Source organism: Thunnus albacares, chromosome 18, assembly GCF_914725855.1.
Source record: "Thunnus albacares chromosome 18, fThuAlb1.1, whole genome shotgun sequence".
Lineage (NCBI taxonomy): Eukaryota > Metazoa > Chordata > Actinopteri > Scombriformes > Scombridae > Thunnus > Thunnus albacares.
In genome coordinates this window covers 20,167,341-20,192,090 of record NC_058123.1, presented here as the reverse complement: position 1 = coordinate 20,192,090, position 24,750 = coordinate 20,167,341, and the positions used below count along the sequence as shown (strand labels likewise).

At 37.5% G+C, this 24,750-nt stretch overlaps 2 protein-coding genes across 7 annotated transcripts; one reads left to right on the top strand and one right to left on the bottom strand.

Moving 5' to 3' along the window:
• Positions 1-70: 70 nt before the first annotated feature.
• On the bottom strand, positions 71-15,628 carry antxr2b (ANTXR cell adhesion molecule 2b). 5 transcript variants are annotated; one of them, XM_044334105.1, is made up of 18 exons: positions 15,541-15,628; positions 14,266-14,435; positions 9,739-9,810; positions 8,659-8,730; positions 8,399-8,480; positions 8,064-8,168; positions 7,699-7,767; positions 6,512-6,592; positions 6,341-6,401; positions 6,060-6,155; positions 5,185-5,254; positions 3,569-3,647; positions 2,977-3,072; positions 2,771-2,821; positions 1,608-1,703; positions 1,294-1,467; positions 971-1,051; positions 71-224 (listed from the first exon to the last, which is right to left on the bottom strand). In XM_044334105.1, exons 4-18 carry the CDS (start codon positions 8,721-8,723, stop codon positions 186-188), a joined length of 1,245 nt encoding a protein of 414 aa, XP_044190040.1. In that variant the 5' UTR covers positions 8,724-8,730; positions 9,739-9,810; positions 14,266-14,435; positions 15,541-15,628; the 3' UTR covers positions 71-185. The 5 variants fall into 5 exon arrangements, with proteins under 5 accessions (XP_044190040.1, XP_044190038.1, XP_044190039.1 ...); XM_044334103.1 differs by having other exon boundaries at positions 14,322-14,435; XM_044334104.1 differs by lacking the exon at positions 15,541-15,628 and adding an exon at positions 14,847-14,931 and having other exon boundaries at positions 14,322-14,435.
• On the top strand, positions 14,860-22,798 carry LOC122968701 (progestin and adipoQ receptor family member 3-like). 2 transcript variants are annotated; one of them, XM_044334106.1, is made up of 7 exons: positions 14,860-15,028; positions 15,581-15,823; positions 16,091-16,253; positions 17,198-17,353; positions 17,894-18,091; positions 18,323-18,413; positions 20,212-22,798. In XM_044334106.1, the coding sequence occupies exons 2-7, from the start codon at positions 15,627-15,629 to the stop codon at positions 20,352-20,354; spliced, it is 948 nt and encodes a 315-aa protein (XP_044190041.1). In that variant the 5' UTR covers positions 14,860-15,028; positions 15,581-15,626; the 3' UTR covers positions 20,355-22,798. The 2 variants fall into 2 exon arrangements, with proteins under 2 accessions (XP_044190041.1, XP_044190042.1); XM_044334107.1 differs by lacking the exon at positions 17,198-17,353.
• The last annotated feature ends 1,952 nt before the right edge of the window (positions 22,799-24,750 follow it).

Below are 24,750 nucleotides of genomic sequence, written 5' to 3'. Positions count from 1 at the left end.
GGTTGAGTTTGAGATGATATACAAAAACAGGTAATAAAGCAGATTTTTGAACGCAATAGCAAGACCAGGGTACATGTAATGACATTTATTTACAAAACACTCTGAAATCCCAACATGTATACATCTCAGCGTACATGTCAGTCATCTTTGGCCAAAAACAGGAATGAAGTGACAGGTGTTGATCCTCAGTGACTCTGAACTCTGGTGAAGTTAATGCAGCGGCCCTGGACACAACAAAAGACAGACATCACAGACAGTCACTGCAGTAAAATATGAACAAAACAGAGTTTATTACAAAACGAGGCACAAAAAAGCCACTAATATCCATTATCTACCAAAATATCAACATAATTTGTCATTGAAGAGAGAAAGAGCCTTCAAAACAAGTAAAATGTGCATCTTCTGCATATGATGAAGGAACCTGCTACATATACATCACACCAATTCCTTATTTTTAAGGAACGCTTTGAAAATGCATCTTCACTCAAACTTTTTGACCTCACAAGGCCATTTAAGCCAAGTTGAACACAGCTGCTTGAAATGGCAGATAGCGCATTAAAGTTCAAAATATTGGCTTTTGTTTAGAGCGCTTACACCAGTCCATCAGAATAACAACTCACAAGGATATAAATGTGAATTGGGACAGTAAATACTAAGATTTAAGGGCCTGTAGTGTAATCATACAGTAATTTTGAAAGCACAGTGTTGACATTTAGACCGTTATTCATAAGAACTGTGTTGATGCAGCAAGCTGTTATTTGTTAGTAGATAACGAGAGGAGGTGGGCCGAGCTCTGTCATTTTCTGTAATTATCTAATCAAATCATCGCGGAGTCGAGAGGGTGGATCCAGTCAAATTAACTGGACAAAACTTTAACTCATAATGAATGTTCTGAATAGACAAGCAGCTGTGTTTTCCCTCTTAGACTTCAGTGTTTGTTTTTAAAGGGAATTCTGTAGACGTTTCTTACTTTGTCTTGATGTGTCGGCCTCATGATTGCCACTCTGTCATACTGTCTCCTCAGTAATGCCACCAATGCATCAAAACGTCCCTGAAGGTCGAGTCAAACAGAGCATAAAAATATAGATAAAGAAATTTATACAACAAGCACATAAAATGTATTGTATGTGTGTGTGTGTGTGTGTGTGAGGGAACAACAGCGATTCAGAATCAGAATCAGACACATATTTAAGCTTCAAATCAGTAAATATCTACAAATAAATAAATGAATAGAAACATCATCTAATGCACCTTTAATGTGGACTGTAATGATTAACAAGGCCGGTGTCTCACCTTGATGGGAGTGTACCATTTAGCTTGAGGTGATGGATTGTAGACTGGAGGAGGTCTTGGTGGGGGTCGGGGTATGATGGGCTCCTCCACCTCCTCTGGCATGGTGACCACAGCATTTTTGGCTTTCTCTAGCCGCGAGCCTTCCTCTGTGGACCCCTTCCCACCCCAACGCACCTACAGGATTCAAGTGCAAATGTCAGGTATCACAGACAGCATGGTGGCTACTGAACCAACACAGACGTGAATGCTTGATGGATGCTTGTAAAAATAACAACGAGAACGACTATGAATATTTAGTCTGTGTTATTATTTACCTCCATGCGTTTGATTCCTCCAGGCCCTCTGCCTCCATAGTATGAAGCATCCACTGTAGGCCACCTGTGTTTGGGTGAGAGATCCTCTTCTGGTTCCTTAAAAAAATATAACAGTTAATTAACATAACTTCACAGTGAGTTACTAGCCTGGTTTACTGTTTACCTTTTAAGCTTATTGTATTAAAGTTATAACCCCAAAATATGTGCTGTTGCCATCCAATATTGAAATGATGTTGTTAATTTTAGCCCAGGTTATAATTTATTTCTATAAATATTGAATGTGATGCAGTACCATTAATGATCACTAGATGCTGATTCCAGAAAATCTCAAGCAACATAAAGCTTTGATCAAAAACTCTCAACGTCTCTCTAATGCAAACTTTTTTTTTTTCCACATTATGGTCTAAGATGATAGTTCACTTTTATTTAGTATCTTGGTGGTGATAAAAAAATCTTGTTTTATCTAAAAGGGACAGACTGAAAGTTTTATTTGCTTGATTGCCTGTCAGACACAGCTGTGGTTACATTACCCTTCCTACAACACCACTCATTTTTTCATAATCATCCAACCTCATCAGAAATGACGGACATTTTACTAATAAATATAGTACTTAAGTAATCATATAACCACCTTTCATTTACATGAAATGAGCTTTAATCTCAACTAAACCACATAACAAAGCCTTTTCTTCTCAGGTAGAGCAGTAAACCTGCATGTCTCAAAGCTAACAGTAATGTACTTGAATGTAACACGCACATAAAGATCTTTTACTTAAATTCTGCTCTACATTGTAGTTGTTTTTCATGAGAAAATATGTTTGTAATTTAGGTTGGTACAAAACATCAACAGGCAGACAATACACAAACAATTTGCTCTGAGCAGCACGAATATTAATAAAAAATAAATGAATAATACAAAATATAGATTCCAACTCACTAATCCAGACACGGCCATAAAAATGTCCCAGTTAAAGATTAGTTGCTGATTACTAATCATCAATTACTAATCAAATGGCTTCTAAATAATTGCAATACAGTAGTTGCCCAAAATACAGTAGTCTTTGCCCAAATTTTGATTTTCTGTCTCCAGTCACAGCTAAGATGACTACATGTGGTACAACCCTGCACATAATCATGTTTTTGAACAGTGTGTGGTTACTCACAATTGCAGGAGGTGGGGGAGGGGGGCGAGAGGGTGGAGGGTCTCTAATCACCTGAAACAATGTGAAAGAGTAAAAAAAAAAACAACAGTCATTGAACATTGTCTATGGACAAAGAAATAAGCTGCCTGAACTGCGACACTTTAACTTGTGGGCTTTTCCGTTATAGCTCAAGTTTAAGGTTCATGCTTTCGCCTCAGTAAACTCACCACAGTGCAGCAGAGAGGCCAGAACCACCAGAGTAAACCCAGAGCCAATAACAGCAAGAGAGCCAACAGCAACCAGAGCACCCAGAACCCATCTGACTGTAATAAACACACATAAATCAGTTATGTTACACCATACACATGTAGATACGTTCATTTATCTTAATCTATTGCTACATATTGTAATTATTATGACACTGGCACCATCCACATGTGTGTGTCCTTATTTAAACACCAGACATTTTAACTCTAGAACACAATATTTTCCTTCAGTTACACAGATTTCATGATGTGTCATATTTGGCTGTCTTGCAATAGAAAGCAAATAGCAGAATTGCCTTTATTGTGATACAGTTGCAATTATTAGTAACTTATCATTATAGCATTGGATCACAGATTCATATATGAATCTCACCACTAGTGTAAATGTAGATAATTTATATAAATGAATGAATTCTTTATTTTCTGGTTATACCATTGAAATGACAAAATAAAAATAACAACCTCTGGCAACTGACACATTTTTCTTTGGAAAAATCTCCTTCAAACCAAAAAGTGAGGTTTTTTTTTGCTACTGTATATGGTTGATACTCACACATGTTGTGGCATAGATAGTGATGGGACTGGAGATGTAGGATTGTCCATTGTTCAGGCTAACCAGCACTTCAATTGATCTGGAATTATCAAACAAAATCACTGCAAACATCTGAAGAAGAGACTGTTCCTATACACCTGTCAATGCATACATGTGATGTTCACTGAACCTTCTGTGTAATGGAAAATACAGAACAGACCATGCTGAGAGGGTGCAGAATATATATTTTTAATCCAATCAGTTCTATCATGCTCTGGGTTTGATCTAAATTAACCACACACGCCTATTTTTGTTTTACATTATTCCTCTTTTCTGGTTAAGCAGCGAATATTTCTCAACTGTTCAGCCTCCTAATTAAGCAAAACAACCTAAATCATCTTAAAACACCAGCTCCAAAGTTAGCAAAGCACTAGCATATACAGTAGTAATGTATATTGGTAACCTTGTCAGCTTCCATGTTGACCTACCAACATCTTTAGTGCCAAGAACATTCACTCATTTAAAAAGGAAGTCTTTGCCTTTCATATTCTTATCAGATCCTGACCAGATTTCCTTGTTTGCCAATAAAGTTTGTGGTTACACCTTGTTTTGTTCAAAGTTTTGCTGAAATTGAACCAAACTGAGATTGTCTCAGCTCTGTTTCTAAGTATCAAACTATACACAAGTGACTCTGTGGGGAGGGAGAGTTGCAGGGAGGGTGAGACGTGATGGAAAGTGAGAGAAGACTAGGGACAGATAGAGAGAAAGAGCGCTGTTTGAAGTGGGTGAAGTCAAATCAGCTTTGGCTCGCTCTCTAAATGCCACAGAGATATTCTAGTCCGGCTGGCTTTGGTTCATCCAATACTTAGAGCTGTTCACAGATAGTTTTACTGTAAACACTGTTCTTGTTTCTCCATTACTCACACGCACAACAGATTTTTAGTTTCTAATTTCCACCTCCTGTATTTACACAGATGAAGGAAGACATTTTGGTTAATAAATGAAACTGATAAAATGTGTCATGATGATCTATAAATATTATTATCTTTGTTGTTTTATATATCAGTCAGTGCAACTTTTACTTTATTGCCAAGGATGTATTTAATGTCCACCAGCTTTGTGAAATGTTGCCTCACATTTGTGTTTTCCAACTGAACCAATGATGAACTTTCCTCATAATTCTGAGGTAGTGATGTTATAAAATGATGTCATGCCAAATAACTTCGAACAGAGCTGAATATTTTCTTTCATAAAGATTCATGTCTTTCAATATTTATGGTAAACACAGGCTTGTGTTGACAGTGAGAGAAAAGGAATTCAGACATGCTCATAACTCTAACATGTACCTGTATATTTTGCTAAACTAACTGATTTCAACCACAAGAATTTTAGTGTACAAGAAATAAACTAGACAGAAAAACATGGACAGATAGGACAAAAACAGACCATGTGACCATGCATAATAAAGGTTCCATCACTATTTTTGGTGTTCAAACACGATTCTGATTCTGGTGGAGTTTTTCATTTTGTCTTTATGAGACCTTACGTTGACCTTACAGTTTTTTGATGAGCAACTTACACACACTTCCAAAACTACCTGTATATGCGCGTGTGTGTACAAGTGTGTGTTCACTTACTGTCCGACCTCTTGCAGAACAGGGGCTGGACACAGCAGATAGCCGTCCCTAACTACAGTCGGCTTCTGGTCTGAGAAGGAAAAGAGACAGACAAACTGTGAGACCTGTTACTGTCTATAAACAAAGAATTCTCCTACAAAAACATAACAAACAATTTTGTCTCTTTGCACAGTCTCACTGGCTCGTAGAAATGCTGCTTATGGCATTTTGAAAATCAATCATAGAGTCTTCAGTCATAGGTTACATCTTTTATGTCATTTTATGTACAATACCTTGCTGTCATGATGTTACATGTATGTAAAAACAGAACAAATACTCCATAAACCTCCTAAACTGGTACATCAGTATCTATTTTGATTGAAATTTATATTCAAATTCAAATTCAGATTCATTTTTTAATTTCTTTCCCCTCATATATTATAAACATCACAGTCAGCGTCAAGGAATGCTAAATAAAAGCAAGAGAGAGATAGCAAAAGAAAGAGTGAGAACAACACCAGCATAAAAACAAGCGAGTAAAAGGCAGAAAAAAGAAGATATGATGCAGTCATGTGTTATTTCATCACGTCCTCTCAGTGATCCCACCCCCCTCTGTCCATCTATTAATAGACTAATGAGAAAGAGAACATCTCCCTCCCTCCCTCCGTTCAGTCTCATAATGTCTCCTCTGTTCTACGGCTGAAGTCAATAAAAAGCGGCCTCTGTTTCTGGATGTCATGACTCCGACTTTCCACTGCGGCACAGAGATCTGCACATTGTATCACGTTTCACTTCATAGATGTTCATATCCTAAAGTGCGTGACAGCATGTGGGCGAATGTGAACCTGTATCCTTGATAGATCTCAACAATTGAGCTACATAGATTGTTTACTCACTGTATGTGTTTTGATTGAAAGTGAGGAAGCAGAGGACGTTGTCCATCCTCTTCGATCCGCTGAAGGCACTTCCCCTCAGTACCACATTGAAAGACTCTGAGACACATCAAACACATCAGACTATAATATTGTTATTTCATTCAGACAAAAACAGCAAATACAGGGATTGATTAGTGACATGTTATGAGCATGTTTAAATCCAAAAAAAGATTTTAAAAGCTGTCTTATTGTATTTTTTGCTGCATTATTCAGATCTAACAAACCTTTTCAAACTAACTTACCATTTACACAAACACTTGACGGCTCTATTGTGAACATTTCTGTGCATGACTGTTTCAGGATCTGTGTGGAGGCATAGATACAGGCAACAGCTCAGGTTATAAGTCTGCATTCATGTTCACTCTAACTGTGTGCACATGAATGTTTTTGTGCATCTTTGTATGTGACCTCACCGAGCTGACGATGTCTTTGAGAGCGTGAAACCCGGACAGCACCGGGAACACTTGCTCTGTGCCGTCTGCTATTTCAGCAAGCTGCGATATAAATGAAAACAATACAGCCTTTAAACACAGCTTGTCCACATTTTATATATGATTGCATATGAGACAAACTTTACATTTCAGTGGTTTATTTCTTGCTGCCTCTCTGGGAGGTCCTCTGCTGCTTTCAGTTCAATGCTACAGCAGCATTTAGGGAGGAAAAGTCTTTCTAAGCGATGAAAGCTTCAGCCTGCTGCCTAGAGCTTTCATCTGCTTTAATGGTAGCAGAACAGGAAGCTGTCTGGCATTATTTAATTAGAGAGTGATGTAATTACTTCCTCCTCAGACCACGAAGTACACTGGGTCAGTAACCGGGCAGAAGATTGCTTACACCCGTTGACTACAAGAGACTTTCCTGATCATGAGTTATGCAGTTTTGAAGCCATGCAGATGTGCCCATTCATACTGATTATACAGATCAATAATGTGGTTATGATGAGATTAAGGTTGCTGCAACAGCAAACCAAACAGCACTTAGCTGTATTACAGTATTATATTTCTCAGTAGATGTAGTTACGAGTATTTCTTTGCATTGTTAATTTTATAAGAAATAATTTATAACCTGAATACTTTTTTTTATTTCTTGCAGTCAACACAGTCAGCAGAGAACACTTGGGTTCATTCTTATTCAGCATGAAAACAACTGTGAGGACACATTATTCTTCATCCTTACTTCTTTGCTCTCTTTCAACAACCCGATACCTGCACAGGAAGAATCAAAGCCTCTCCCAGGAAATGATAACTCAAAACAAGCTGCTTCACAAAATTTATTCCATGTTTTTACAAAAACCAAATGTAGCACAAACCATAAACTTTAAAGCTCTGCCAGCTGCTTGCTGATCTGTCCTAAGGGGGTTCCAGTTGAACTCAAAGAAACTAAGCAACAAGGTTAAGGTGTGTTAATCAATCTGGGACAGAAACAACAGACTATTGAGGTTCTGACCACCATCTAAACACACACAGAAAGACAAATAGAACCTCTGTGTTTAAACAAGCAACAGTATCACTAACAGAGGTTTTTTCTCACTGTGCTGCGTGCTCAGTGGTCAACAAGTATAAGTAAAGAGAGAGAGAGGAGTAAAAACATTAAGCCATCCCACCTGTTTGTGGTCAAAGTCCATGACCCCGACACAGTATACTCTGGCTCCAAACCCTCTGGCTTTGTCAGCCTGGAAAGCACAACACAAAGAGTGAAGTCTCTCTGTTTCTACATTTCTGATGAGCACATTTTAAGTCTCTTCAAGTTCATTTTATAATTTATTTGAATGGGGCTACTTGGAAAAAATAAAACGTTTGTTATTTTTAAGGAAAATGTCTCGTAAGTTCTTCTTCTAGCATAATTTTCACCTGCACAGTCTCATTTTCATCTTACTTGTCATCCACATCATTTTATCCATTATTGTTTGAATTATCACGACCACTACATCACCACCATTATTCTCACTAGTGTGTGTGTGTGTGTTACCTCCTGTACGCTCAGTTCATAGGGGTAGATATCCAGCTTGCCATCAGTCAGAACAATGATGATGCTGGATGACGGTGAAGTTTGTGCCATCATCTGCTCCGACACCTGACGGGTGAAAGTTGACAGTAATTCAGAGGAAGTAACTCTATGTTTTTAGGTATATTATGGTGGATTTTACAAACTCTGTTCTAAAACTAAATAAAATTTATTAACCTGATTTTTAAATCCCCCCTTTAAGTTCCCATCAAAAACAATCAAGTGACAATCTGTGTAAGGAATATTGTTCCCGGCAGTAATCAAAATGTTTAATGAGGCCTTTAGATGAGCGTGCGTACCGCTTTCATGCCTTCGTGCATGAACGTTTCACCAGCAGGTCTGATTTGGCTCAGCTCATTCAAACCCTCATCTATTTTGGACCTGTGCAGTCAGATCAAAAAACACAACACAACAAAGTTTAAATAAAGACTGATAAGAACCCAGTTTCTGTGTGATCTGGTTATCTGTGTTATGCTGCTGTTGTTCAGTGAGGAGGAGGAGGAAAGAGGGAGAGAGAGACAAAAAAGAGAGACAAGTTTTAAAAATAAAAAGAGCATACCTGTCCCCAGTTAGTGGCAGGATTACAGTTGCTCTGGATGAAAAGACGATGTAGGAAACCCTCATCCTGGGACTGACACACACACACACACACAAACAAACAAACAAACACAAACACACACACACACACACACACACCAATGAAGCTTGTGAATCAACCACATCAGAAACTATGATGTGTATCTTTTAAGGCCAAATGTTCTAAGATAGTTTGAGCCTAACGTCAACAAAAATGATTCCCATAAGTGCTATTATACTGTAGGCTACACATCATGATCATCTGTGCCAGCTTTGCTTTTGATTGGACGGAAAATTGATTGACTGTCGGTTGCCAAATTTCACATCCACACATTCTTACTTTTTTATCAAGACATATCAACATTTTAACAAATTATAATGCAGTGCATTGTAAAATAACATGACATCAAGCAGCACTCAATTCAAAAAATGTCTTCTTTTACTGAATGTGAATCACTAGGCAACATGGGTCAGTCTCAGTGCCTTGCTCAATCACTGATCTGCACATATAAGGGAACTGAACCCTTCATCTTGCCAGTTTTACTTCCTTGGTCTACCCTTCAGGCTGTGCGGGAACTGTCAAAACTGTCTGTTGTGGTCAGCACTAACCTTCAACATCTGGCTGGATATTTTGCTCTTATATTTAGTAGCCCGCTATTAAACCTAAAGATATCACACACACCCTCTGCACTATTACGCAAAGGGGTTTTGGAGCAGTTGGTCTTGTAAAACGTCTGCTGCCCAAAATAGACATGCCCTACTTTCTACTCACTACTACTGTTTGTATTGTAATCTAAAGACCTTCAGTATAGACACTCCTAACTGTCTAAATAGTCTGTTTCATTAGTTTAATTTCTGCTGTACGATTCTATTCTTAATGTGCCAAGTCATCTGTAAAGCACTTTCTAACTTTGTTTTGAAATGTGTAATATAAAGTTATGTATTATTCAAAATTTTATTTATATTAAAAGTTATTTATTGTATAAATATTCCTAAAATATAAGGACCTGGAGTTGGAGGAGAGACATTTACTGTGAAAGCACTAAATGGCCACTTTACTTACCTAACAAACCTGTTGGTGAGCTGCTCCACAAATCCATAGATCTCATCCCAGTGTCCTGACACACTGCCTGACCTGCAAAACAAGCAGTGCCAGAGTGATAAATCACACACACCCAAACGTTGAAATATCAAATGACCCAAAACAAGATTTAAAACTAACCCTGGAAATAAAAACAGACATGAATATAATGTCAATTCATCAATCAGAACTCCTCTATAAAGCTTATATTTTCTATAAGAACTACATAAATAAAGTTTGGATGCTGCATTAGACTGCACTGTGCCAAGTAAAGTGTTTCATTGAGTACAAGAGCCGTAATTTATGATAAAGTAAATTCAAACAGCAATGAAAGTGCAAATCGTATAAATACTTAAAATCAGAGGAGGCACAAATGTAATAATATATAGATTTATGTGTAAATTTCACATCTTAGCAGGTTTCCCAGACTCCCGTACAGCTCTCAGGCTCTAAAGCATCCAAACAGATATACACTTTGCATACAGAATACAGAATAAACACAGACTGGGTGTTGGTCAGTTTATTCTGTTCTTCCCAGTTTGACATTAGTAGTAAACAGAGAACAGATTGTTGCTGTTGGAATGTCAGTTAATGACTTGTATATTTAACTGCAACATAATACACTGATAAAACGCCCCAAACAATCATAGACAACACAGAGAAGATTAAAAGAAATCCTGCCAAACCTGCAGGGAAGCAGCAGAGGAACATGGAAAACTAAACACAGCCATACATGGAGAGGACTGAGTCAAAGACTGCCTGTGCACTGAGGTAACAAATATGAGATTAATATGTTGCTCTGTTTTATTCCTTTAAGCAAACACATGCATGCAAACAGATAAAAGTGACACAAACACAATCTGTATTCACTCACTTGTCTAAAACAAAATAAATATCAAACGCTCCATCGCAAGAAGCATCATCCCCATCATGCAACGATGAGTTCACAAACACACTCCCAAAAAGTAGGATTTTGCAACATATCCATAACCGATCCATAATCCATATGTTACATATCAGCAGTGAGTGCTTTTTTTTTAAAAAAAAAAATCCCCAAATCAGCCGGTATGGTTATGAGTCCTTCATCTTCACAACATCAGCCAGGCGGCTCACATGTTGAGTCACTGGTGTGTGTGACACTGGACATGTGGGATGTTCACGTTGAAGCTGATAATGCAATAAACGGGGCAGGGCACACAGCTGCTACAGCTGCACTGTACCACCAGCAATAAAACAGAGCAACACTTCCCTTAGGATTCTTCAAATTAAAAAGCAGGTATAAAAATATGCAGTCAAGTAATGAACCCATACAGAAAAAAGTTTCCTATCTTGTGCTTTAATACAATTCTGATTAGTATTTATGTGGCTTTGATATATTACTTTGCTATTTTTCTAACTTTTGGCCTACATTTTCAGGTCAAATATAAAGTTATTACATATTTATAAGATACAAATACACAGCATAAAGTAAATAGTGTGAGTATCAGTGGTGGAAAGTAACTAAGTACATTTAGTCAAGTAAGGTACAAAGGTACCATTTTGAGGTATTTTATACTTCCATTCAGTGGATTCATATTCTACATACAAAGCATATGATCAGCTCATAAAATATGATGCAGTGTTATAGATTAAGCAACCCAACAGTAAATCAATTCAAATCAGCTCCACCTCGACCAGCTACAACATTAAAATGCTGCTTAGTAATACATTGGTAATGATAATAAAATATTACACTCTGACAGGGGCCATTCAACAGCACAATGAATACTTTACTTAAGTAAAAGTAGAAATATTGTCGTCTAAAAATAATCAATTACAAGTAAAAGTCCTGAACTGAAAATTTTACTTAAGTGTTAGATGTAAAATGTGTTAAATCTTAAGTAAAAGTACAGAAGTATTATCAGCAAAATGTTCTTAAAGTATCAAAAGTAAAAGTACTTATTATGCATACTGTGTTATTATATTATTATAGTATATTATATTATTTGTTTCTTTCGCTAACAAATACATTTGAGAGTATTTTAATGTTGTAGTTTATCAATGTGGAGCCAATTTTAGATACTAGATTAATGGTAATAATACTGCATCTTATTTTATTAGCACCTTCAGTAGCATCAAATGGAAATACAAAGTACAAGTACCTCAACATTGTACTTTACAGTTGAGTAAATTTACTTAGTTACTTCACACAACTGCTAATGAATATATTTACTTTTGATGCTTTAAGCACATTTTGTTGCTAATACTCTTGTACTTAATGACATTTTAGAATGTAGAGCTTTTAATCATGATGGAATATTGTTATAATGAGGTCGGACTATTAGTATTTAATTAAAGTTCTTAGTTCAAGTAAAGAAGAATTCCTATATACAAAATTAAACTAATTTAATGTAATCTGCTGTATATGATGTTTTGTTACAAACACAATAAAATGTTGTGTGAAAAAGGTTTTTATTATATCTTTTACACCACTATGCATTGATGTGCCCTTTTATTTTGAAAGCAACATCGTCTACTTCCTGCTCCTGACATCTCACACTTGACATCTCTTTGCCCAAGCAGTTGGCAAAATATATAAATATAGTGACTGACTAAGATAACAAAAATACAAAGAATGGTAGATTGATGGGTCAGATTGCTTTATATAGCTATTACAGAACATATTTGGAGCCATAAATATTCCTGCGTTTTAAAATAGATGCCATGAGAACTGTTCTCTTCCTATTAAGAGATATCCTTTCCTCTTAGTGTCAATCAGGGTGCTATGTTTCAAGCTTTGATAAAAGTTTCCCCCTCAGTCAATTATCAGTTCAGTCATGGCTTATTACAATTCATGTTTTTGCCTCCAACATTTTTTCAGGACAAACAAGTGCATCATATTTCTGTAAATTTATTGCAGATGGAAAGTAGAATTGAATAGGCTAACACAACGCCCTTGGTATGTCAGAGTGATTTGTTGCGCTTTGCATGATTCAGAAAGTGACCTCCCAAAAGTAGAAATCAAATCTTCTCCTTTGTCTCTGGAGAGGATGCACTGACTGGGCTTGCTTTACAATTGTGCAATTATACCCACTTTTTATTTCTCTAAACAATGCCTCTTCAGCACCAGAACATGTCCATGCCCTTAAAAATGCACTTTATCATTATCACAGACAGATGTAGAATCCCCTTTCACAAACAAAACCTTTACACTGTCATTCACCATCGATCTGAGACTCTCAGAGCCTCCCAGGAGTTCTTTTGTGGTGTTGTGCCGTAATTATATACTTCATTTTACTGTTTGCAGAGATGTAATGCAATGACTGCCTGTGGCTTCCCAGTAGGTTTAATTTAAACTTTTAAGGAGGATGAAGTCATAACAGTAAAAAACTGAAATAATAACATACCAAAGTCATTGTATCAGGAAATGGCATCTCTGCTGTCTGTAATTGTGTAAACCAGGGATCCCCATTGAAAAGTTCATGGGTTTTTGTGATCTGTGTTTTATTTGTGGGTGTAGGATTGGTCTCTTTCTTTCTTCTCTTTTAAGACAAAATGCATTGTTTGATATACGGTTAAAAGAGGAAGAAACTCACTGGTTTCAACATTAAGCTCTTTCACTTTTCTTCAAACCAGGTTTAAGAAAGCTATTTATCCTTGAGATGTCGACTCACTGAAATACTTAGAGGCTAATAAATTAAATGTAGATGCAAGCTGCAGTCTAAGAGAGTCGGTGTGTCATACCAGAAATGTTTAAACTCTAAGCCAGTCAGTACAAACTCAAATCCACATAACTTTTGTTTTTTTAATTCTAGCTGAGATCCAAAAGTCTCCAAGGATACCAAACAAAAAACAATTAAAACAGTCAGGTGCCTAAATGAACACTGAAATGGGGTTTTCTTGCCAGAATCACTCCTCCTATTCATACTGGCCGTTAAATCCACAAGCCTCTTTTTGTGCAAAAATATATTTATTTATCTGAAGCTAATATGAAGCTTCAGCTGCCAAAATTATTCAAATCAAGTAACTATCTTTCAGTGTTTTGTGATTATACTTCCACTGTGTCTGAGGGAACACAAAAAAAGAATTTGATGCTAAAAAGACTGTAAATGTGGCAGATAGCCACTTGATATGACTAACCCAGGCTGCTGAAGCCTCATATAAGCTTAAGATAAACTTGTAAATACATTTTTGCAGTAAATGACTATGTGGACACACTGTGGATTTTGGCCCCCATCACTTACATTGAAAGCACATCTGAAGGGGATCTTTTAACAGCCAGTATGAACAGGAGAAATGATTACAGCGAGGAAAACCTCTTTCAGTGACATATTGGCACCTGACTGTTGTTTTAAGATAGACTTGAAACACTGTGAACCTATCCTTTAATTTGGGGAAAATATCTATATAATAAAACTCAAGACATCTAGGATATTTCCATTTGAAGGGGTGATGGAGCCGTTCCATTAGATGAGAAAGAAAATATATGTGATACTGTAAGACAGTGTGGTGAAAGATGATTTTTCCAACCTTAAAGCTACTTAAAGTGGATAAAAAGTTCCCTGTAAGAATCTGCAGGTGGCTACATGGATGTCAGAAGGTGGACTGGTCTTTCTTTCCAAGTTAAAGGAACTGTTGGAAGACAGGAGAGGTCATCAGTGTTGTCCAGATGTGAGATAAATGCTTTGCTTTGGCCTCAGCTGTAAAACAAAACAGAGACAGTGTTTCTTCATAACACTAACTGAAATTAGAACAATGTGTGAACAAATTAAATCCCCCCATCCAAGCCAAAACCAATGAATTTTAAAGGAGTGTTGACATGTCTATTAAATGAGAATCCTTTAAACGTTGTCAGTAAACAACCTACAATACAATTAAATTGTCACCAGAGGAAAAGGACATGATTCATTTTAGTTTTGGTGGAGATCTACTGGGAACTGGTCAAACCACTGCAATGAATGTAATTGCAGACTGTAAGACATTATTTTCCTTATCTAGAAAGGAGAGATGTGATTCTCAGCCTTGAAATTAATAAAATGTAGGTTTTAAGACATATTTTGCAGGTAAATTCAGCATACTGTTTGACCTACACTACAGTGACCCACACTTACCAGTTGGTGGCAGTAACATTTACTATCAACATCAAAGAGAGGACAGGTTTGGCTAGGCTGATGTTATCCAGTTGTTTAAGTTAGCTTCATGTGTCTAAAATGTGATTATTTTTAAGGTAATGCTAGCTTGATAGCCATCCGAACATGGCTCAATTGCCCGTACAAGGACATCGACAGTGATGGTGAGCTTTGTGACCCTGTTTTCAATCAGTTTAGTTGACTAAAAACAATGCAGGTCAAGGTTAGCATTGTACGCTAAGTTAGCTAGCCACCGAGAATTTAGCCTACAACCACAGCTAGACAGTGATAAAACGGTGTGACATAATGTTTCACTCAGTATGTCTATTTTGCTATATTTAAATATTTATCTCAAAGCGGGAGAGAAAACAACCTTTGTGGTAAACAAGAACGCTAGTCGGTAAACAGGTAAACTAGCTAAACTTTAGCTGGCTAACGTTGCATGTAAACAGGAAACATTAAATCACGTTTTGAAATGCCAAAACTGGCAGCTGTATCTCGATGACCTACAGGTTAGCTTTGTTTTCTGCCCTTGAATTTCTGCTCTTAAAAGACTGAGTTAGTTTTACCCGGCCCCAGTTTGAGCTTCTCATCATATTATTAGCATTTAGTTACATGCACTGTAGATATGAATGGAATTAAACGGAACTGAACGAAGCTGTTGCTTCTCACTGACCACATGTGTTTCCTTTCCTCTATCCTCTCTCTTAACGCAGTCTTCACCACCCTAGTTTGCCTTGTACCCGAGGAGCCGAGATCAAGATGCTGCTGAAGATGCCCCAGAAGCTGCTGAAGACTGCCCACTACATAGAGCTGGGCAGCTACCAGCACTGGCCGGTGCTGATACCTCAGAGGATAAGACTCTACACCTATGAACAAATCCCCCTCTTCCTCAAAGAAAACCCCTACATCACAGACGGCTACAGGGCTCACCTGCCCTCCAAACTCTGCCTGAGGAGGTGGGAGCACACTGGAAACAGATTTAAAGTTCCCCTCCACTCAAAAATATGTTTTTCTTTTGTTCCAACAGTTGTGTGTTTGAGCTTTTTGAGTGTTTTGAGCTGCATTTAAAAGATCCATGTTTTAAGATGTATATAAAATACTTAACTTTCAATAATAATTTGTGTCTGACATGGTTTTTCCTCAAAAAATATGTCAGATTTGCTTTGCTGTGTGTGTACAGACTTGTGCTTTTGCTCATAGATTTTGTCTCTTTTCTCTTTCAGCATTTTTATTCTATCTAATGAGACAGTGAATATCTGGAGCCACCTGCTGGGCTTCCTGCTCTTCTTCTCTCTGGGGGTCAATGACCTCTCCACAGTACTGCCAGCCTCCGGAGCTAACAGAGAGGACTATGTCATCTACGCTATAGGACTGTTCTGCTTCCAGGTAAAAGTTACAGCTGCACACCTCATGTTATCATGGTTTGCTCATATTAGCGTAAATCAAAGGTTGGTGGACGCTGCATGGCAAAAACTTGGATTTAAACCTGGAGAAGTTTATAAATCCCGTCCTTCTTGGTTAGACAGGAAATTGAATGCAAAGATGTTTTACTAGGTTTTTGACAGTCAAACAGTGTGCTCCAGGCTGAATAAAATGACACATCCTTAGCCCTCACAGCATCCATGCTCAGAAAAAGAATGATCTCAATCATATAGCTCTGTGTGTGTGTGTAATTTATTACTTAAACAGCAATTCCTGCTGGCTTGTTCATTTTTCTGAATATTTATCTTATATATATTATCTGAATAATGATGTACGCAGTTTCTTGTATTATCATATATTTGTGTGGCTTAACAAACTGACTTGTGTAGGTTTACGTTTCCTGCTGCAGGTTCATTCAGTTCACCTCTACCTGCTCAGGTGTGTAAGCTGTGTTATAAGTGTAACAGTTGTAAAGGTGGGACACAGTGTATCGTTGCACCATAAAGAGCTAAAATAGGAATGTTAGTGTAGTTCAGAGTCCCTGCTGGCAGCTGGTGAACTGTTCAATTATTGGTGTGTTAGCTGTGTTTGTGTTGTAGGTTGTGTAACTGCTGATAATGTGATTGGAGACTTGTTGATGTATAAATGACAAGTCAGTATGATTCCCACTTATTGTAGTATATGTTACACCCCCACTCCCCATCTTGAAACCCCTTTCTGTGCCTCCTAATCCTCATGTTGTGGGTATCTGGAATGTCATTATAAATCATTATATCTGGAGGTAAGTTGTTGTATTATACTTTATTATGACATAACTTCCATGTTTCTGAATAGAAAAAGATGACTTTTACATCATCTTTCAGCATGTAATGGTACTGTGTGTGTGTATATATATATGTTCATCCCAGGTGTGCATGTTGTGTTCAGTGGGGTATCACCTGTTCTCGTGCCACCGATCAGAGAAGACTTGCCGTCGCTGGCTGGCGTTGGACTATGCAGGCATCTCAGTTGGCATCTTGGGCTGTTATGTGCCTGGGATCTTCTACGCTTTCTACTGTAATGCTGTAAGTGTGAACGAAGATGCAAGGATGACGCTGTTAGCATGTTGGCCCTTAAGAGTGCTGTGGCTTTTGTTGAGCAGTTAACAATGCATGCGCACTGTCTGAACATGTTTAGGCAAAGCACATAGTAAGAATGTATGTTTGATCAACCAGTTTGATTTTGTTGGCTGAAGGCTATTGTAGAAGTGCATTTGCATCTTTAATATGATCTAAGGAGACAAAAGAAGCAAGATCTACATCACCCTCTGTCATAAATACACAACATGTTATTGTGATGCGACTTGGAGGAGATGTCGGGACCTCTAGCTCAAGAACACAGTAAAAGAGTTACAGATAAAAAGAAAAATTACATAATGGTGGTAATTCTAGATCCAGATAACCATCAGATAACCATCACAATATGACCTCTGGGCCAGGTGTGATCTATGCAACAAATTTAACAAACTATCATGATAATAAAAAAACTGATGTCTCATAAAACAAATGTCTTCCAGCTTTGATTGGACTGTATCTAATCTGATTTGTCGCTCTCTTGTCTTACAGTTTTGGCGGCAGGTGTACCTGCTGACTGTGCTGTCGCTGATCCTGGCAGTGTTCTGCGCTCAGGTCCACCCTCGTTACCTCAGCAACGACTGGCGACGGCTGCGGATGGCCATCTTCTGCTGTGTGGCGGGCATCAGTGTGATCCCAGCGTGCCACTGGGTCTGGCTCAATGGAGGGTTCACCACTGATGTCGTTCAGGTCAGGACGTTATCTGCTCATTTAACTTCAGTCTTGCTGCTTTGTTGCATTTATGTTGTTGCTGTGACATCTGGCAGATCCTATTTGCATGATTTAATTTTCAGTTGTCAATAGCAGCCTGACATGTTAGAAAACAAGCAAAGTGATTCACTCATGAATCTCAGCCCTCTCTTCTTCTTCTGACTGTTAAATGTTGAGTCATGCAAACTTTGGTTTTTGTTGTATGTGCAGCTCTTCCTGCCCCGTGTGATGGTGATGTACTTGATAGCTGGATCTGCCTTCCTGTTCTACGTCACTAAGATCCCTGAGCGCTATTTCCCTGGTGAGTCTCTGTTTTGTTTCTTCTTTGTCTCCCTGTATGAGTACAAACCTGAAGTGGAGGGCAGTAGCATTTAACCAACCAGCTTTGACACTGAGACAGCCGCTGAACTGAACAAGATGACTTGATTAATTGAAGTTACTGTTTGTTTATTAAAAAGTGAAGTGAAAATTAAGTGAAGGAGTTTAAGCTTTTAGATGAGTTTAAAACAAAATCACAGCTGTTTAGTCTAAACCCAGTTGCTGTGTCCTACACCTAAACGCCACTAGAGGTCATTGTATCTGAGGTTTAGACATGGTTTAACAGAATTTTAAGGTAATAAAATACAGTATAATGGCAGATTTCTACAGCTCAAACCATTTTGCTATATTGTAAAAGTTTAAATCTTTCACCTTGCATGAGTTTATGACGGCAGCAATATCATAAGTCTGACAATAATGTAACTGCACCACCACAGGTCCAATATCTGTAAGGTAGACATACAGTAAGTTTGTCAGTGATGTAGGCAGGTGAGACACATTAATTGTCAGCGGAGGCTTTTAGTCACAGGAAAAATAAACACAGATGAACTGTAAGACTGATTCCCTCGCTAAAATATTTTACAGATCACTACTACTGGGTACTGCGTACTGGGTTGTATGATATCATTTACATTTGTATTAGACTGATAAATTTTTGTTTTTGTGATAATCAGTGGTGCAAGTAGACTAGAAATAATAACACACACTGTATATTGTTCCAGTAGTATTTCTAAATTCTTTTCTCAGTAGTGAGTGATATGGTCAGCTGGGAAATCAGACAGCTGAAATGGATTCTCTTAATTACCACTTAACGAGAGAACACACACATCGCTTCTTCACATTTTTGATTTGTCATGGTAGGAAAAGCACAAGTGTTACTAATAACGTAAACAATGGCTCTGTTGTATTCAAGAGTCCCAGTAAGCCGTGACAGTATATCAGTGAGCCAGCATTCACAATACCAGGACCCTTAAACCGAAGCAGCTAAACATGACTCAGCCATCATTAATCTTATTATTCAAACATGCTTTTCCTACTTACTAAAATGTCTTCTGTGAAAAAAAGGCCTGTTTTGACACAGCAATCAGGTCCAATTTAGCACACAGCTGCGTTTAAACCTCTGCCAGGTTCCGGTTTAGTTGAAAAGCAGCAAACTAGTCAGATGCTAAGTGACACACAGCGAGGGCTTTAGTTTCTAATTGTAGGCATATCAGTGCTGTCAAGTCTGTTTTTATTTACAGAAAGAGTGAGATGAGAGAGAAGAGGGATAAAAGAATTAGGTCTTATACTAAGCATTTAAATTTTAAATAACGAATGTTTGTTTTGTATGAAAATTCTCTGTAACAGTTCCACCATATAAGTATTGTGTGCACATCCACAAAACCACTGTGGGAAAGGTGCTGGATAAAAAAAAATCAATACAATTACAATACAAGGACACTGGAATCACAGCTCCCTTTAATTTTATCTGTGACATTTTGACAAAGGACTTGACCTTTCCTCATGCAAATACCCACGAGAAGGAAATGAGGAACATAGATGGCAAAATGACCACCACTGACATCATAATCATCTAATCCCATTCATATGTGCCAGGAGTTCCTTCCCATTACAAGCTGAGTTTGCCAGTTGTCATGGAATTGTTGAGATATCCATTTTTTTCTGAGAACCATTTCCTCCTGAAATGTATTTGTATTTCTGTGACTTCTGAAAAAAGCACAAGAATTAGTATAAACAATACATACAGTATCTAGAGCTAATATTTTCCTCTCCTCTCCTAGGCCAGATGAACTACCTAGGCGCCAGTCACCAGCTGTGGCACATACTGGTGGTTGTGATGTTTTACTGGTGGCACCAGACTGCTGTACACATCATGCACTTCAGGCACAGCCAGTCCTGCCCAACCCGGACCAGCAGCAGCTAAGTGAAACAGATCAAATCATTTAAAAGGCAATTGATTGTAGATTGTAATAACCAACTAAACTCATTACATTAACACTCAAAACCTTCTCACCAGTTAGCTGCTGGTTAGAAGCTGCTAGCTAAAGGTTGGTCAACCACTCACTAACAGAAGCACCTGACTATTAACTGATTAGCTGCTTGTGCCCAGGCCAGCTATTAAAGGCCAGTATCCTTTCTTAAAGTCTACTTTATTCAACAGTAGACAGCAGCTAACAGTGGCTTGGAACTACTGTGAATTTTTAATTCTCTGAACAAAAGGGCAGTAGACCAGAGCCTGTATTAGTCAGTACTTTGGGACTGCTGGCTAGGAGTCAGAAAATCTACCAGATAGTAAGGTCAGTCTTCAGAGACTGTGATCTGATGTCAAAAAAATAAGGCATGTGGCCTTGCATCATAACCATTAGATCAATGCATGAAACAGGAATTTTAGTTTATTTGTAGAAACAGACTAAGCTTTGGTGTTTTTAAATGATAATCACATCTTCTCATGGTTGGTTTAGAGTTTGATCTTCTTCTTTTTGTTTGTACAGAGGTTTTGAAAAAAATAGCCACGATTCTTTTGAATCAAACATAGTAGCCAGTGTGAACAATGCCTTTTTTTTGCCTCTACTGTTGGTTTCTACAAGACTCAATTGTATGAAAATATCTTGATCCATGTCGGAAAGCACAGAAAAAAATAATGATGACGTCAAAGAAACAACTGGAAATTCAACATTTGGACACTGTGAATTGCTAGTCTCTGGGGAAAACTATGTGTCGCTGCCTCAAATATTTAAAGCTTTCGAACAAAAAAGTAGTAAGAGTCAATCAATGAGCAATCTGAAATATCTAATGAGGTCGGGAACTGAACAAGGAAACAATGTAGGAACCATATTTATTCTACAGTGCATTGGTTTCTTAGTATTACTTGATTTCTGTTGTTTTATTTTCGTCTTGTCCGTCATGTTTTGTCTTTGGAACAAATAGGGAGTCGGTTTTTGAAAAATACTTTGATAACTCTTTGCAATGGCCAAAGCCAGTATGTTAAAGCTGCACTGGGCAAGATGTCACACCAGCCCAAATCCCAGAGCAACAGAAACAATCAAAATGTTGTACAATCACCATAATCTTTGATCATCTGTCTCCTGACATACTGTTGATTGGTTTTGGGGTCCAGTTAGGGTTCACTGCTAAGACTTTACTGACTTGCCTATTGCAGCTTTAACATATAGAAAAGTACTGTGAAAACACAACAATATTAAGGGGATATTTACTTAAATATGACTAATCAGAATGCAATCTTGGCCAGTAGGCAAGTACTAAATTGCCTAAGGTTTACAACAATACCAATAATGCTGTGTTTTTTTTAGGGTTAGCAACAAAACATATTTTTTCACTTGCCACACAGCACTTTCATGAGCTCTGAGATGTATGCCACTACTCCAATACAGTGGAGGTGATTTGAGTTTGTGGAGAATGAAAAAATGACATTTTAAAAAGTCAACCGCAACACTTTTTTTTCCAGAAACGATGTCCTCTTTATTGTGGAATAATCTACAGAACACATGGTGTGCATGGTTAAATGTCACCAGATATGTGAATATTTGTTTTTTTCTGGAAAGTTGGGTGAACTGACCCTTGTTAGGTCGCACTGATGGGTCAACCACCTGCCATACCAGCCCCAGGGGTCATCAGTTATCAGCAGAAGAGGTTATCAGTTGTCACCCCTGTGGCCCTTTTCTCACTCCTCTCATACATGGCAAATAAAGACTGGGTTTATAAAAATATTGCTTAAATCAGGCCAGTGTAAAGTGCTTCAGGTACCTTTTTAACAGTCTAGTTCCTCAGCACACATTGGGACAATTGCACATTTTAATTTTTGGTGTGTTTTACATAAATTGTGTTTGTACTTCATTTGCCTTATTATCTTTGAGTATTTGTACTGTATATACACCTACTGTTACAATCTATTTTTGGTCAAGAGGTGAACATAAACCAGAACAAAAGGGTTAAATTCAGACAGTTATCATCTTGGTATTATCTTTTCTGTTGCACCACAAGGCCAGTATGTTTATTCTTTTTTATAGTACAGTTTGATGTTCAGAACAAGTTACACATTAATGTTGAGCACTTACTGCTGCAGGCTGCAGAGCTGGAGAATGCACTGTACAGGTGCTAGAAGAAGTGACTTTCTGTTGCCTTTTTGAGTTTGTTTTTGAACATGAACCCTCAGATTATTATGAACTGCTTGATCCTTTTTTTGAATGATCTCATGATTATTTTATCCTGTGTGTTTGCTTTTTTTCCCTTGAATATCATTTGTATGATAAAGCACTGGCGCTGACTTATGAGATGTATATTTATTTCAGTGCCTCTGCAAATATATTTTTAAACATTTTGAATGAATAAAGAATGCTGTAAAATAAACTGAGTCTTTGTGTTTCAGTAGCTCAGAATAACTTGTTGTTGTTTTGTTAATTTTTGTTTGTATTTTACTTTTAATAGCAGGATCACATTAACATCTGACAATTTCGTGTTTTCATGCTCATTCAGAGGACAAGTCTGACCACTTGGAGGGGAACTGATTACAGTTGGGTTACCTAATTACCATAATCTCATGTTGGTTACTGAGGGGGAGCATTATGTGCCTGGCAGGTGTCTTATTTTCTGCTATTCACATTAGTGAATGATAGAGGGCAGCGTTGCTTCAGAAGTTGCCCATTTACAAGAAAGAGTGGGGTTTTTCTGTTCACTCAAGTGGATCACTTCAATTAGCTGTTTGAAAATTACATGCTTGTTAAATACAAAGGCCCTCTGATGACTCAGTGGGTCACAGGTCATATCGTGTGTTCACACTGTCAGTCTCAGGGGCCTGAAGTGCCAGTCTGCACATCTCAGTTTCTTCAGTTTCTTCTCAGTTTCTTCATATTTATGTAGAAAAAAGCGCCCAAAATGTTCCTCATCTTGTGATTTCAGTCCTTTCTGATGGTAGTGCTGTCATCCAAAATGACTGGATTTTGCCCTGTGGCTTTATAAATATAATTGTGTTTGAAACATATATTCAATCACTGCATCACCCTGTGCAGTAATTAATATTTGTGCAAAAGGTGACTGGCAAAGGAATTTGCAGTTGGCTTAGAATTGGGTTTACAAGGAAATTTAAAGTGGCTATAATCAATATTTGAATATTAAGAATGGATCACATGACAAGGTGTCTTGGGTAGTGATGAATCTGTAAAGAGTTTATCAACTGACTCTGCAGTCCCCCTGCAGCTCTGATGAGCTTTATAGCATCTTTCAATTCAATGTTTTTGTTTTACGTCCCACACCTTTTCTATTTTTTTTCAATTAAAAGTTGGTATCATCAGTGTTGTGTTTACAGACTGCTTTTACTGCCTCCATGTGGCCAAAAAATCAGATATTGCAGGTTTAAGCATGAAAACATTTGAAAAAGTAACTAAGAACTGGACTGTTGGAGCTGAAATGCTGTTAGACTGTTTTAACTACGATAGCATAACTGGAAATTTCTACATGTGGAACCGATGCCAAGCTCTGAGGTATTCTGTTTCAAGAACCATAAAGATAAAGAGATGAGCCTTCTGAAACACGAACTGTCATCATAAAATAAATCCTTTAAGGGTTTATATATGATCAACATGATTATTGTTGTTAAATTTTGCAATACCTGTTGCAAAGATACCATTTGAACATTTTGAAACTTAGGGTGGTGTCACAAAGGTCAGTTTGTACTTGTCGTATGAAACTTTATGAGCTTAGTAAGCTTTTAATTAGGTTTGGGATAGATACACGTGTACATAGTTAAAATAAATGTGAGCCCACGTTTTAACCGAATTCATTGTACATGATTGTAATTTTGTAAACCACTATTTGTTTTTCACTGTTGCTAGTTTTGTTGCAGTAATAATATGTGTATATACTGTAGATCAAATGGTAGCTGTGACACGTGCATGGCTCATACATGTAAACACATTTAATCATTGACAATCTTTGTCCAGACAAACTGCTTACTCTTAGCATGTTTACAGTTAATAAGTAAAAGAAGGGCCCTTAAAATATACTTGAATGTCTAACTATTCTATGAATAATTACATGAAGTCTGTGTAAGCATGTGTCTTTGGGAGAGGATGTCACATTAAATCCTGTTGCAGTGCTGTCATTCAGAATGACTGAGCATAGAACAAGACATACTGTAAGTGTTTGTAAGTATAATTATTATCTTAGAAAATAATAGCCATGAGTATATTACCTTGTGGAATAATGGATATTTGTGTAGAGCATAATGTCTGACACAGCAGCACAGTGGTACCTGGTAAAGCTGTTTAATCATCATTTTGGGAAACAATCAACTTTTCATTTTG